Raw genomic sequence first — 15,144 nt, 5'->3', positions numbered from 1 at the left:
ATGGTGAAGGCATTTCATGCTAAATTCTATTTATTTCTTTTTCTCTTTCACATTTCAAGCATGGAAGCCCAAGAAGTTCAGAATCCTTTCCTTATTCCAAATATAGTGAAAACCTTGGGTCGTCATGTCTCTCGCTCACAACTCCTTGTATTCCTTCGTGTTTGTAGGACATGGCATATTGCTCTTGAGCCTTTAGTCTGGCATACACTAGCACTGCAAAATCAGCCTTGCAATTTTACGCCAAAGCAGGCAACACCAACGCTGCTGCTCCGTAATCGTCATCATATCCGTCATTTTCATCAGGTCGGCTCTAATTCTCTATTGGAGCCTTTAGCGTTCTCGACAAGACAGCCTCTCATGCTGCTGACTAGCATTTCCGTCTCTATCCTCAGCCCTGAGATCCTGATGATTACACAACACAATATCGAGACGCTAACCTCGTTTAGCTGTCGCTCCAATCGTATGCGAAAGGACCAGGAGGCGCAAGATTTATGGTGCCGTCACCTATTTCATATCCTTGGAATGGCCCCACACTTAGCCGAGCTAGCTCTTGGACCAGTGACTCTATTGGACCCTCCAAAGAATCTTTTCAACAAAGTATGTAAGACCGTCAAGCGGTTAGAATTGGATCGTATCAAGGTCACTGACCGCTCTTTGTACTCCGACTCTGTTGATCCTGAGGACATTTCAATGAGTACTTTCGTAAGCCTGGAAGCCTTGATCCTTATTTGGAATGATTTTCCACCCCAATGCCAACTTGAATTGGTCAGAAAGGCTCCTAAACTCAAGTCAATCAACTGGCGGCGTGGTACTAAGCTGTTGACAGAGTCGTGGCTTTCAGGGAGTTTAGCGGTCCCTGTGAGCCTAAACCGACTGGATATTGGAAACTCCCATATAGAAGATGCGGATATGGCTAGAGTCATTGCAATGTTACCTACATTAGAGGCTCTCGGAGCAAGATCGACACCATTTGGCACACAATCGGCGCTTCAATTAATAGCTGATCAGAGGGACAAGATGTTGGAGTTGGACTTAATGGACTGCAAAGATCTAGGCAGTAAGATGATCCAACGGATGTTGGCTTCCATGCCTAGACTGAAAATATTTCGCGCGGCTAATGTGGAGGCGATTGATATTGCGAGATCATTCTATGCGACTAAGACAGGCGCTATACTAACGTCGTGGGCGTGCCTGAGTATTGAGGAGCTAGAGTTAGTTATTGCTGACCTCTGTCATTCCCAAAATGCATGGCATGAAGAAATGCAATCTTTGGTCTTTCAGCAACTGTCTATGCTAGGCCGGATCCGCGTGCTGGCCTTGCGTGCAAGCCCTGTCCTTTCTGCAGAAGATAATCACCTATTGGAACTTACATTAGAGAGTGGACTACGGTGGTTAGCATCGCTAAAGCGCTTGTATGAGTTAGATCTTGGGAATATGCCAATTAGAATGAGCTCAGAGGAAGTTATGTGGATGGTTAAAGAATGTCCTCAGTTGAGGACCTTGTCAGGAAATGTAATCAGCGCAGTACGAAAAAGCAGCCAGCTAAAACAGGAGTTGAAAATATTACGGCCCGAAATTAAGATTGTTGAATAGTCCGATTCTATGCAGTTTTAATATGATAGTGCAAAATATATTCAAATGAAAGCACAACAGTAGGGAGATGAAGATATGAAGTTTATCTGCACTACGTATATTATTGCCATGCTTGCCTCAACAGCAATAGTATAGATACGGATAGGGCGTAGAAATAACATAATACATCCAAAAAAAAAAAGGTATGTGGTTCAAGTGCAGCTCAAGGCATTAGGAAAAATGAAAAGGACATCAAGACCAATCGAACGTTGCCCGAAGCCAGCCTTATTGTAGTTGCATTGGGTAGCAGAGGTCTGGAGTCCAGAGGCAAGGTCTCAAGCAATTCGCATTAACAAACACGCAGAGTAAAAAAAAAAAAAAAAAAAAAAAAAAAAAGCAATATAATGAATGGTACAAGGCCCGTGCACTATACAGTGGGCATTAGATAATGTGTCGTCCGCGATAGTACATGTACATGTAATAAATCAGAGTGGTTAAGTTTCCTCCACCAACACCACCTGAAGTATTGGTAATCCACCGCGATTCTTACGGCACATACAACGTTGCCTGGGTTCCTAAAATTATATTCTGTCCAGGCGATACCAGGATCTATGCTAGAGTAGGTTGCTGCAAGCTGTGTCAGTCGCCGTCGCATTCTTGAAGTGGTGGGGCAATACATGGAAAGGTAATAAATGTCCCATCGAATGAATTGATTCTTTATTTTAAAATTTATTCCTTATTGTTGACATGTCTCAGAGCCGGTCGAATCATGTACATTCTTTTGTTACTGAACCTCCCCGATCTGTGCCTAACGGACATACCAAATTAAAAAATAGTCCCCGAGAACAACTCCGTTTCACATGGACCACTGTCAATGTCCAGAGGAGACAGGACGCAGGGCGGGATTGGAGACAAGTAAAAAAGGACAAAGTTTCTTTCTTGCAAAATGATTTGATAATGACCACTGGGCTGGTAGTCTAACAAAACATGCATGTTTAAACTGTCGAATAATTTGAGCAATACATGAATATTTTATACAGTGGAATCTCGATAATTGTACACTTTTGTACAATTTTCGAATTTGCTATATTTCTCGGTTATTGATTGGCTAAGAAGCCCACAATTCATGAAAAACTATTCTAAAAATCCTCTGCTGATTCCTCTACTCCAGTTGAGTGTGGGTTTTTTAGAATACTTTTTTTTAAAAGAGTAAGGCTCTTAGCCAACCAATGGCCTAGAAATATATCAAATTTGAAATTTGTACAAAAGTGTACAATTATCGAGATTCCACTGTATATATTTATACATGTACCATGCCCTTCCACAAAAGGGCACAGGGGTTGTACAAAGATCACATCTCAAAAGCCATGGACATTCTCTCATTCTCTCCTCCATCATCTTTCACTCGAACGCTTGAACGCTAGTTTGTCTTTTGAATTCCCCTGCTCTTAACTTTTCTCTCTTCTCTTTTTCTCTCAGCCCATTGAATCGGATCACTTGCGTGCGTGTGCGCGTGCGAATGTCCACTCTTATCTTACTGCAACCGCACCTTCACCAAGTATCGTCGTCTTTACCGATTCACTAAAACTCCTTGTGTTCTACAGCAATGGCTCTATTCTTCCAACTGGCTAAAATTCGACGCTCTCCTGTGCCTTCTACTCCCTCACCCAGTTCTTCTCCGTGGGTCTTTGATATTCCTGAGGCTACACGAGCAATTCTCGAGAACCTAGCTGAACCTCTGACTGTTGTGTCATTCTGTAGGCACACCAATAACAGACTTTTTTCTCATATTTATGAAGCATAAAACTAAATGTAGTAATGCAAAGACTCAATAACACTAACTCTGATGTGTATATGTATTTAAATAGTTTCGTATCACAGATCAATTCAGGATGCTCTATGTGATGCAGCAGCAACAGCAGCAGCATCTGCGTCAGTTATCAGAAATTCATACAGTAGCGATACAAATAATGAACAGGAACAGACCAATGACACGGAGACAACATCGACAACATCAACAACAGATATTAGGCTTCTCGGTGGTGGCATCTGGGCTTGGCTATCATCACCAACAAGTACAATGGATTCTGTATCATCTAGTCACCCGGTTCATACACTCTACGTAATATACCGACATGATAACAGCATCAGTCCTAATACATTATATGATAGTACGACGGAGAACAGCGCTTTCTCATTTCCACTCCATGGGATTCTTGAACCTATACTTGCCCTCTTCTCAAACCAGTTGAACATTGTATCGCCCACGATCTACGATACCGAAGGGGATTTGGCCCGACTAGCGCGGTCGTTACTCACATTGCAGACGACGCAACGTCACTACCCGCCTTTCGACTTGCCAAGCCTGAATTGGCGTTGGAGCGATCCTGTTAATAGAGCAATATCAAATTCAAAAGCCAAGAGCGATCATGGACATGCTCGTGGAGCTGCTACACTCGAGATGTATATCAGCGATGCTAGAAAGTCCACCGGCGTAATGTCTATTGAAAGCGAAGATATTGCAGCGCAAGTTGCAGTGCTCGAGCAGTTTTTTAGGTCCATCAAGTGTTGTCCCTCACCAGCGTCATCGAAGATTAATAACAGGGCTGGAGGAAGTATTCGTAAAAGGCGATCTAAAATGAACGAACAATCAATCGAGGCTGTCCTCATGCGAGATCTAAAGGATTTGACAGTGACTGACACAAAAAAAAGTAATGAGGCTCATATTGACAGCTCCTGGTTTCATGAGCTCACGGGCCGTAGCAAACAGCGGCCGGATAATCAAAGCACTTTAACAGAGAGCCAGAAGGCTACAAGTGGTATGTCCTTGAGTTATCCAAAAGAGTAAAAATCATATTCGAGTTTATGATGAAGATCCTTGTAACCATTTCAATATTATATTAATTTAGGTGCTGTACTCTATGCCAAGCTCCAGACATACTTGACTCAGTTAAATGGATGTTCAGCACCACTAAATCTGTCCGACCTGCAGCAAGCCGCACGCGATGCCATTCGTGAACGTGCATTATACAATGGAGCACATACATACCACCGTATCATGAACGAGCATCTGGACCGACAACCCATCCCATTACCTTGGCACACTCTTGCAATGCTCCATCACGATGCTCAATCTAGATCATTAGAAGAAATCGAAAGGCGCTATTATCTTGGTTTCGAGTATTACCTACCCAAGTTGCTTGGTGATTTTCGGACTCATTGTCTCAAAACCACTATCACAGACCATGCTTCAGGAAAGTCTGCAGCTGCAACGGATGCAAACCTTGTTGGAGCAACATCGGCTTTAGAGATGATGGTTCCCACAGGAGGGCTTTATCTGGAATATTATAACGCAAATGCTTCGGCACTGCAGAACCATCATATGGTTACTTTAGATGAACATTGGCAAGTATTCAAGAACCGTCTATTAGGCAATCAGCGAAATAGCAGTAGTTTAGCTTCAGCTACAGTGTCACCTCTAACGCTGAGATCTTCACCCGATATTAAGGTATTAACAATCCTATTCACATTCTCGAAGATATCAACCACACCAACGTAACCATTTATAAATGGCATGCAACGCTTACACTTACTGTCTTGTATACATTTTTCCTCCTGTGTCACTCCCAAGGACTATTCTGACTTTTTACAAGCCGTTGATCAAGTTCGCAGAAACTATCTTGAGACGTGCATACCTAGCGCGGAAGCCCTTTCTATTCTAGAAAACTTGGATGAGATGCAACAAGCTGAATCTGTCATCTTCCTACAATCGGTTGCTAATACTGCTCCAAACTCAGCTTTACCCACATCTCCAGTCACTCTTTCATCTCATTTGAAGCGATGTTCTTCTATCTCCTCTTCAACACGTCAGTCTCTCGTCCTTATGAATGGAAGCATTGGTAATATTGCTGGGGCAGGTAGTGCAAGCAGCGCAGATGTTTTAACTGATACACTGAACGGGAAGAGCACCAGCATTCAGGCTTTAGCATCAGTAAATGGAAATGTGGACATTAATAGTACTAGCACTAGCATATCGAGAAGCGCGACAGCACAATCACTACAGCAGAATGAGCATGCTCCGACAGAGCTTGAACAACAGATCGCTGAGATTATGATGGCTAAGAGGCGGTCCAAATTGGAAGACAATGACAAAGACTCGTAAGTTATGGGCCTTCAAGTCTTCTTTGTCATGATACTGACTTCTATATGATGAATTTGTAGAAGTTTTACCATTTCTCTCCTGTTTTTTATATTTGTTTATTTGTATGTTTGTTAGGCAAGATAAAGAGTTGGGTAGTGCTGGCATAGAGTCTTCCAGCAGTACCGGCAACGTAGATGGTTCAATGTCAAGCGATCAAAAAGAGCACGCCAATAGCACAGTCGTCCAGTTCGGATGGACAATTCACATGCTACATGCCAATACATTGCAATATGCCTGGATCTGGAATTGGCTATATTCCCACGAAGGATCATCTCGCCAGAATGTAGGTATGTTTTAAGGAAAACCAATATCTCAGCTATCTATTTCACTTTCTTGTTTTTGTTTTCCATCTTGAAAATCGACTTACGGTATGTGCTTGCTTCGTGGCAAATTGCTTGGTATAGTTGCCTGTGATAGCAAGACGTATACTGCTTCAAAATGGATTATCCTCCCTGCAAAGGATATAATCCGCACCCGTAAAGATTGGAAGGTCAAATATGGTGACCGTGTCTGGATTATTTCATATTGGTTTTCTACTAGGAATACTAAAATAGAAATGCCAGAGTATCTACCACGAGCGCAAGGAGCCCCATGTCGACATATTGTCCCATATGGTGAAACTTATGTTATTTGTAAGACCTGCCCAGCTGATGTTCTTTGCATGAGATGTTTCCGAGGTAGGGCCGTTTATATCTCTTAACTTTTTGATGACTCGATAAACATGCTTCAAAAAACAAAGATGCTGTTATTAACATGTATTCGATTTGAATGATGAAATAACAAGCTTCGGATCATGCTGATCATACGATGTACTTGCAGTGCTCTTGGGGGACATCTGTCTGCGTCTGTAGCGATCCTTCCAGGTTAAAAATGAGACGGATGCTTCACTGTTCATTGCACTCTGCGGAAAGTCAAAAATCTTATTCAGGCCATACAAAGGGCAAACCATGTCAGATCAAATTTAAGGCGGGTGAAAAAGTGTATCGATGCAAGGTAAGCACAAAAAAAAAAAAAAAAAAAAAAAAAAAAAAGAATGAATGAATGGATGAATGATATTGATTGACATTATTCAACCCTTTGTGATAGTCGTGCGCTACCAATGCCAACGATGATGCGGTACTCTGCGTTCGATGTTTCCGCTCTGTAAGTCCTAGATCCTGTTTACAGCCTATGCTTAGTTTTCCGTAATGATTGAATACACGCTCTGATCTATGGTTCTTTCTACGATATGTGGTACAATATCCTTAGCACAACCACTTTGGCCATGATTTTATAGCTCAACTTGCAAGAGACGGCTCCAGTTGCAGCTGCTGTGATGGAAAGTTCTGGAAATTCGATTTGCGTTGTGCATACCATAGCCCTGGTGTTCTCGAGAGCGAATATCTTCCAAGGTCTATCAGGCTACCTTCACCTTCTAAATCACCATGGAAACCTTTACCACCTGAGCAAGAGGCTGCTTCATCATCGTCTTCCCCCTCTTCTCCAGCTCTGGTTCACTCTACCACCGATGATCAGACTTCACCCTCACTTCCACCTAAAGCTGTATCAGAAGTAGCCAAAGCATCATTAGAATCACAACGATGCGGACATATATTCAAGCCTGGCGAAGATATCTATCACTGTAAAGACTGCAGTTTCAATAGTATGGTGGTATTATGTGGGCGATGCTTTCACAACTCACGATGCGTGAAACATCGTTGGAGGATGGGTGTCTTCCAGCAGCCCGATGTCAAACCAAGGACCAGTTCTGAGTTGACTCGCGGGATCCCCGCTGAAGAGTCGACTCGTGAGATCGCTGCTGAAGAGTCAACCCACGAGGTCCCTGCCGAAGGCGAACAAGCTGAAATAGGTATAACCATGAACACTGTAGACTCGCCCTGTTACCCATCGGATGAGACACTGGAGCAAGAATTACCAGAAAGTGAGAATAATGAAAGTAATGAGGAAGAGCTACAAGATGAGGCAGTTTATCATGTATCATGCGATTGTGGTGATCCAACCATGTTTAAGACTGCGTTTGACTGCAACTATCATTTACCACAGGAATTCCGACCTGTTCCAAGTCTCAGTCATTGCAATTATCTCTTTGAGCGTCATGAGAGTATGTGGCGCTGTCGAACTTGTCATGTTGTTGATAGCGAGCACATCACAAATCCTTCTTTAATGCTGGATTCGATCCCAACGGATGACTCAGAGGATGAACATCAGTCTAGCTTGCCTACTGCAACATCAGACATATGGATTTGTACTCGTTGCTTTAAATCTGAAGACCACATTGGCCATGAGATTGAGGAAGGGATCAATAAGCATAATGAAGGTCTATACTGTCACTGTGGTGACCCAAGTATCCTAAGACAGCCACCTACACAAGCCAATATTAATAGTACAGATTGCAAAGACGATCATAATCGACAGACTGTGCTTTGTGTTACGGATATAAAGGAAGGTATGCACTACTACCAATGCAAGGTATGTAAAATTTATTAGTTGTATGTTCTGGCTTTTTTTTATAACTTTTGACAGCACTATCGGTACTAACTAAGAAAAAAAAAATGTTTAATGCAACTATAAAGACATGTCAGACAGATCCTGGAAGAGTATTTTGCGAGTCTTGTTTTATCAAAGAAGCCCATCAGGGCCACAGTTATCTGCGATTGTATGCCTCGATTGGATTTGAAACTACGCGATGTGGATGTGGTGAGAATAGCGCGTTTCGCTTTGCTACACATTGTGAGCGGCACGAGCGGGCTGGTGGAACGAACATCGTTCACAGATGCCTTTATACTGCGAGTGCTGGTGAATGGGTTGCAATTTGCAGGTAATACTTTTTATTTCCGAAATAATGATAGTAATAATTATTACTCTTTCTATTTTTTTTTTTTAAAAAAAAAAAAAAAAAAAAACTTATCCCTCTTTTGTTCCCATGTTGTTTCTATTAGTGATTGCTACCCTCCACAAGATGGTATGGCCCCACCATATCTTTGCTTAAGATGTCGTCAAGCTTCAGATCATTTAGATCATAATGTCAAATGGATCAAGATAGAGCAAGATATGTCATACCCATGCGCATGTGGCTCACATTCACTATCTCGTCTGGCATTATCTGAAGTGTCGTATGGTATGCCTTCTGTTCAGATCACTGCTCCTGACGATATCGACGAGGCAGACAAAATGAAATTTATCGATCCCCCATCGCTTTGCCAGTATCATACCATGATCTACAAGACTACACCTTCGACTACACTCTATCTCCATTCGCACAATCATCGATCTCTTAATCACCAAGATCATAACGAGGTTACTGGATACCGATACCACGACAGTAACAATGATTGGATCGTCACTCGACCAGAGCCCGATATCAAGAAACCACTCTCGCCTTTTCTGCAATGGAAAGATGTATTTTGGCTGCAGCATGTTAATACAGGCAAATACCTCAACTCAATGGCCAGCCTCAAGATAAATCAAGGATTTCAAGAAGTTAGTGCTATAGAGGGACCACATAGTAACAACGACTGGGTGGTCGAAGAAACCACATGGCTTAGACAACAAATATTGAGCGACGAGTAATGGTTTCTATTAAAAACATTGAGGGGTTTTCTTTATTTTATTTTTATTTATATGTTGACTTTAATTCTTGGGCTTTCCTCCGAAAAACAAGCCTTTACTAGGGTCCCATACGCCTGGTGTAGGAGCATTGTTATTTCCGGGCAAGGATTGATAAGACGGCGGAGCTTGTTGCTGTTGCTGTTGCTGCTGTTGTTGCCGTTGTTGTGGTGATGATGTACCTTGAAAGGAAGATGGCTGCTTTTGCTGAAACTGTTGCCGAAGATGTTGTGCAAAATTTGGCTGCGGTTGAGATGGCGGACCCACCGGTGCATCTTCATAGGGACTGAATGTAGCGCTGTTATGACTAAACGACCCGATTTGCCCCTGCGTTACTTCCGGGGGTAAAGTGGGTGCTTGACCACCAAAATGTACACCAAGACTTGGACTCCACTTCCCGGACCCAGGTTGAAAATCATAGGATTGAGGAGGCGCGCTGGCTACATCATAAGGAGAACCGTGCACAGGGCTTTGCGGCTGTGAGCGATTTAAATTGATGGATGATATTCCAGCGGTCACCTCACTATCATTGACAGGAAATGGCAATTCAGGACAACGAAAAAAACCTTGCTCCTACTTTGATTGAAGTTACCGTTTGTGTAAAATAGAAGCTCTTGTTTACCTCAAATAATCTTTGGCTTCCATCTCGCGGGCGAGAAGATAATCGCGGCAGTTATCGCGCAGGCGTACTAAAATCTTTTCAAAATCGCGATGGAACTATAGCCAACGGAATGAAATTTAGCTTGATTACTGAGTGCAGATTAATTTGTAGAGAGAACATACTATACAACATAATGATTATCAATACCTGCATTCCTTCCTTGAGGTTCAGCAGTATTGCCTTATACTTTTGATATGCTGCTTCCAGATTTTGAAGAGCTTTCTCTCGTTGATGTACAACTGGGCTACTTTTTCTGGATGCGACAAAAGCCTTATTTATTTCCTAATGATTCAAAATAAAAATAAAAATAAGAATAAAAATAAAATAAAGATGTGATATAAGTAGATATAATAAAGCGCCATCTCTGGAGATTGTCGATGATGTATAGCCAATTGTTTAATACCTGGATAGCCATCAAAAGATCCTCTTGTGCAGCTGTTTCCTCTTTAACTAGCGCCTTATATCCGTCGTACTTTTTGAGTTGCTCCTGAAAATGCGCTTCAAAATGAGCAGGTTCAATTTTGACTGCAGATGAGTTGGCTGTTAACTTATTAGTAATAGCCACTAAAGATGGGCCTATATCGTCCTCATCCGCAATCCTCTTGACCTCATCTAATTTAATCCTTCGCGCCTTGATCATCTGATCAGCCTCTTCTAACAACATCTTCAAGTCGTATACAATTTCGGGATCTGAAGAGCCCGGCGCATTAATTGTATTAGGCACAGCGCGTTCCACTTCAACCTATTGTGATGCATCAGCAACCATAGCAAGTGTAAGTGAATATAAATCAGATGATTGGCTCACAATGAAAACGTCGGGAAAAAAGCATACTCACCCTACCACTGCCGAGCAGCTCCAATGAGCGCCCCCATGTTGTCATTAGCGCCTCCATTTTATTTCTAACAATCTGATCGCTTTTTTTAGCAGTTTCAAGGGTGTCTCTGTACCTCTTCCCCTGTTCCACGAGGTTAACTGTCAGAGACGCTGATGTAGGGCGGTTCCAACGTCCTTGGAACTTTCGCCTCATTGCTTCGTCTTCATCAGCTTCTTGCTGTAATGCTCCAAAGATTTCATCTAATATGGCTGCATTTTGATGTGAAAGAGTCCGAACAGTCTGAACCATTTCATTTAGCGTTCGGGTACCCCCTTCAGCATGTATTTCATCAATATGGGACAGAAGAGAGGGCGGCAATCCGATGGGCTGCTCAAGTGCTTGAAGAGCTCCGGGCAGATTTAGCGCTTGCATTTGACTAAAATTGAGTAATGAATATACCAATTAGATCTATCTTTTGCTCCAACTTGTCAAATATGAGGACTAGGTCTAGCATCTTCGCTTCACATACCTATAAAAAATACCTGTCAATTCATCAAACTTTCCTCCAATGTCTTCTTTCACGAGCCTCTCCTTGCGCTCTGTATAAACACTCGCTGCTTGATGGACTGCAAACGGAACCAGTCTCGAGAACAATGGGACACCCAACAATATATTATGCTCATTCATTAGTGGAACAGGGTTTGATATTTCTGGAATGATAGTTGCCTTGCTCATATCCACACGCCCAATTGACGCCAGTGCGGTCTCTGCAGGAATAGGTTCCAAATAAATGATGTCATTATCTTTCTCTGCCCTCGAGAGGTTACGATGAATGGCGGATTGCAACGAACGTAGATCGCTTACGACCGTTTCCCTGAGGTTCCTCTGTAGATCGAGTCCTGAGCTAACAAGCCGTTCAGCAATCTGAAGTCGCGCAATTTCCTCGCCATATTTATTTTGAGATATGCATTCGCATGACTTTCTGTACTGAGATACAGCGTTAAAATGAAAAGCCTTGGCCTGCATTTGGCTTGTCCATGGTGTAGTGAATAGGGAGGAAACACTTGAATGGGTTGCCCCTTCGTTTGCTGCTGTATAGTAATCAGCAACTTTGGCTGCTAGTTTAGCGATTAGCCCATCCTTAATCTGATCTATTCTTCATGAAACATATATATAAGTTGTAGCAAAGGCCTCCACAGTTTAATGGGCCGGTGATTGGCGGTCAACTAGAAGAACATCAACTGGACCAAAGGTTTTACCTAATGCGCCTTTCTGCCAGAAACATTCTTGTGCCTGTGCAAGCATAAGTTGGATATAAACTGTCAGGGAGGCTGTGGAGATATCGACAGTTGGAGCAATCCTCAGTTCTGGAATAATCGTATCCCGTAAATGTTGAAATGTTCCTGCGGAATTCTAAAAAAGAATAAAAATAAAAAATAAAAAAATAAATACGTTATCGTTGTATTGACAGGAAGATCAACAGATAGTAACGCTCGAAATTTCTCGACGGGAACCCCGTATCGTACTTGGAAATAGGAACAAGCACGCTTTAGTCCTTCGACTGTGCTTCTATTCTCATTGTTGCCGAGCTGACTATACATAGCCCCGATGTTGAAGCAAATGCATGCTCGTTCGTAATACATGTTTCTGAAGGAGTCTGTAATTCCAGATAGGTGCATTGGACAAGAACTGTAAGATTCTAGGCACTACTTTGTATCGTCTACTGAACGCAATACATTTACTTTTTTGTAAAGAACCGGCTTCTCCTTACACATCTTTTTGTCGGTACTGTTGACGAGTGCCCAGGAGAATTCAACACCTGTCTAAAAACATCACGATAATTTATTGATAAGCAGGTCAATTGACCTATAATTGAAAATGTGGCCACTCATCAAGAGGATTAATAGTTTATAACTCACATCAATAGGAAATTTGGAACTGATAAACACAAGCTGTGCATGGTACCTATTGCGACATAGTAAAGCAAAAATAGCGTCAATGCTAAGCTGTTGTTGATTATAATTAAAGATGTAGATGAATCGAGCAGCATAAGACCCACTTTAACAGGCGGTTGAGAGCATTAAGGTGAGGCTCAAGGTTGACGATATCAGCTCTAAGCTCATCAAGGACACGAAAGTCATCCTGGTAGATATCTGGATGCTCCGCATAGGATGTGGAGATATAGTCGCTAAGACTCTTTGTCATTGAGAGTGGCTCTGTCCGTTTAAAATCAATAGCGAGAAGGTTACTCATGGAAGATGCCATCCTGTATTGAATTGGACAAGAAAATATACAAGGGGAAGAAGAGAGGGTAGTTAGTATATACTTGTGAGAGAGAGTAATGAATTCATGTGTAGAGAAGGTCATGTCAAGTCGCAAAGTCTTATGCCAAGACGACTCTCACGTGGTAAATCAGTTTGGATGTTCGCGACATATGCGGTTTGCATGTAAAAAAAATTATTTCCTTGAAAGCTTCTCAAGTAAAAATGAAGCCATCCAGCGCACTGCATCGAATCGTCCGTGCTCCTGGACACGACATTAATATTTTTGTCACAAATCTCTAATGCGTTATGCGTGGCTTGGAAAACTATCCATACTTAGGATGTTTAGCAACAGGTCATTGAGGCTACTATCTAGTTTCTACTTGAAAATGAACAAAGCCTGTTAAATATCTTCAAATTCTTCAAATTACCTGAATAAATAGAAGCTGACATAGCCCAAATACCATCAGATCCTTCAAAAAAGAACTATGTTTTTTCAACTTAACAGCCTTATTAAAGCCTGCTCTTATCCGAACACTCGTCTGGGGAGGGAGTAATGTTGCATTAGCAGTCGTCTCAACATAAACTTTTATTTAACGAGGATCTATGGATTACAATAAAGACCTTACCTTGGTTCTCGTTGCTTACTATGCTCTTGGTATATTTCAATGAATTGTGCCCTCTATATGGCTAAATCTACTACTGCGCTCCTCTTGGTACTCATTCTCATCCTTATCCTCGTCCTCAATCTGATAAGAAGGATCATTTGTATACCCTGCTGTCATTATTCCTTTAATATTAATTTTGTATGATGAATTGATAGTTAAACAAATGACAATGAAGGTGAAAAAAAGACGCCTTTGTGGCCATAGAGCACAGCATCGACTGAAAGATGCAGATGTAATATTTGATTGGCAAGTTGGTTTGGTGTAGCAAAAACCTTACTCGTTGCACTGGCGGAGGCCAGTGTACCATTTTTCTTTTTTCGCGAGGAGTGATGAAGAGTAATTATGGCCGGTGCTTTTTTTAAGTGTATGCATATAAAAAACCCATATGTGCTGTGCTTGAATATGCATTTTCCACTCTATGGCTGTGTAGTCGCGTTCTTTTCTTTATATCTCTTTATTGTTTTTCTCTCCCTCTTCTCCTCCATCGTTCCATGCCTCTATTGCCTTTTAGCGCTCTCACTCCCGCCTACTTTGCACAGATATCATCTTTGTAGCTCTTTCTCACACACACATAATTGAGTCTGTCATCGTAGCCATGCTCTGCTACTACATACGGTAGGAAAGAAAGCCTGCATTTTGGCCATCCGATTAACCCACCTCTACCTTGCATTTATCAAGGATAGCTATAGATCAACAAGGATGATAGGTTTTGCATCTCTGCCATACAGGCCTTTTCGGAAATTAATCGCGTTTTTAAAAAAACAACGACCAAGCCAGGCGGCTTGTGATGTCGGGCGGACACGGCTGATCAGTCTGTATTAATGGGGCAGTAGCATGCACCGAACATAGATTGCCCCAACCTCAAAGCGTAATTGGTGTTTGTTGGTCAGCGCCATGGGTTGACCAGCCGCACCAGTATCGCACATGAGCGATAGGATGGTATGAATATGCAGCATATTTGTAGATTGGGATTTAAACAACCCCCAGTAGACCACCTTGCGCTTAAAATGGGCATCTTTGGACACTGATTGAAACATTCAGATGCTGCTTGATTAATCGAATACTGCTTTGATTTATTGAATCCCGGACCATGGCTTGTATTCGGAATTCGCCCATCTGAGGCAGGCCTTCCATTGCTCACGCTCTGGGCGCCGCCCCACCAGATGCCCCTGACCATGTCGTTCGCCGTATAGTCTGCGCCAATGGTTCGGCATGTTTGCTTTTAGGAACCTGCGACCGGTGCTTCTTATTCTTCCCAATCTGCGAAACTTTAGGCCCTACAACATCGGCGATGTGATGTCTGTGTTCGGGTTTTCGTCACCAAGCCAGCTCGTAACCCTAGCCTGTGTGCCAAAATAAC

At 42.3% G+C, this 15,144-nt stretch overlaps 3 protein-coding genes across 3 annotated transcripts; 2 read left to right on the top strand and 1 right to left on the bottom strand.

Annotated features, from left to right (window-relative positions):
* Positions 1 to 56: 56 nt before the first annotated feature.
* On the top strand, positions 57 to 1,653 carry BCR41DRAFT_346461 (hypothetical protein). The gene has a single exon (XM_022022891.1). It carries the CDS (start codon positions 61 to 63, stop codon positions 1,591 to 1,593), a length of 1,533 nt encoding a protein of 510 aa, XP_021885761.1. The 5' UTR covers positions 57 to 60; the 3' UTR covers positions 1,594 to 1,653.
* Positions 1,654 to 2,970: 1,317 nt separating this feature from the next.
* BCR41DRAFT_346460 (hypothetical protein) lies at positions 2,971 to 9,376 on the top strand. Its single transcript, XM_022022890.1, has 11 exons — positions 2,971 to 3,329; positions 3,441 to 4,391; positions 4,482 to 5,080; positions 5,204 to 5,730; positions 5,849 to 6,060; positions 6,178 to 6,450; positions 6,558 to 6,766; positions 6,860 to 6,916; positions 7,022 to 8,242; positions 8,347 to 8,591; positions 8,713 to 9,376. Exons 1-11 carry the CDS (start codon positions 3,179 to 3,181, stop codon positions 9,341 to 9,343), a joined length of 5,076 nt encoding a protein of 1,691 aa, XP_021885760.1. The 5' UTR covers positions 2,971 to 3,178; the 3' UTR covers positions 9,344 to 9,376.
* Positions 9,364 to 13,202, bottom strand: BCR41DRAFT_346456 (BRO1-like domain-domain-containing protein). Its single transcript, XM_022022889.1, has 11 exons — positions 12,915 to 13,202; positions 12,775 to 12,820; positions 12,627 to 12,678; positions 12,382 to 12,512; positions 12,115 to 12,268; positions 11,385 to 12,006; positions 10,877 to 11,291; positions 10,444 to 10,782; positions 10,188 to 10,322; positions 10,002 to 10,096; positions 9,364 to 9,902 (listed from the first exon to the last, which is right to left on the bottom strand). Exons 1-11 carry the CDS (start codon positions 13,118 to 13,120, stop codon positions 9,404 to 9,406), a joined length of 2,694 nt encoding a protein of 897 aa, XP_021885759.1. The 5' UTR covers positions 13,121 to 13,202; the 3' UTR covers positions 9,364 to 9,403.
* Positions 13,203 to 15,144: the final 1,942 nt, after the last annotated feature.

This window comes from Lobosporangium transversale (assembly GCF_002105155.1).
Source record: "Lobosporangium transversale strain NRRL 3116 chromosome Unknown BCR41scaffold_3, whole genome shotgun sequence".
In the NCBI taxonomy this organism is placed as follows: Eukaryota; Fungi; Mortierellomycota; class Mortierellomycetes; order Mortierellales; family Mortierellaceae; genus Lobosporangium; species Lobosporangium transversale.
This window is presented reverse-complemented; position numbering and strand designations above follow the sequence as displayed.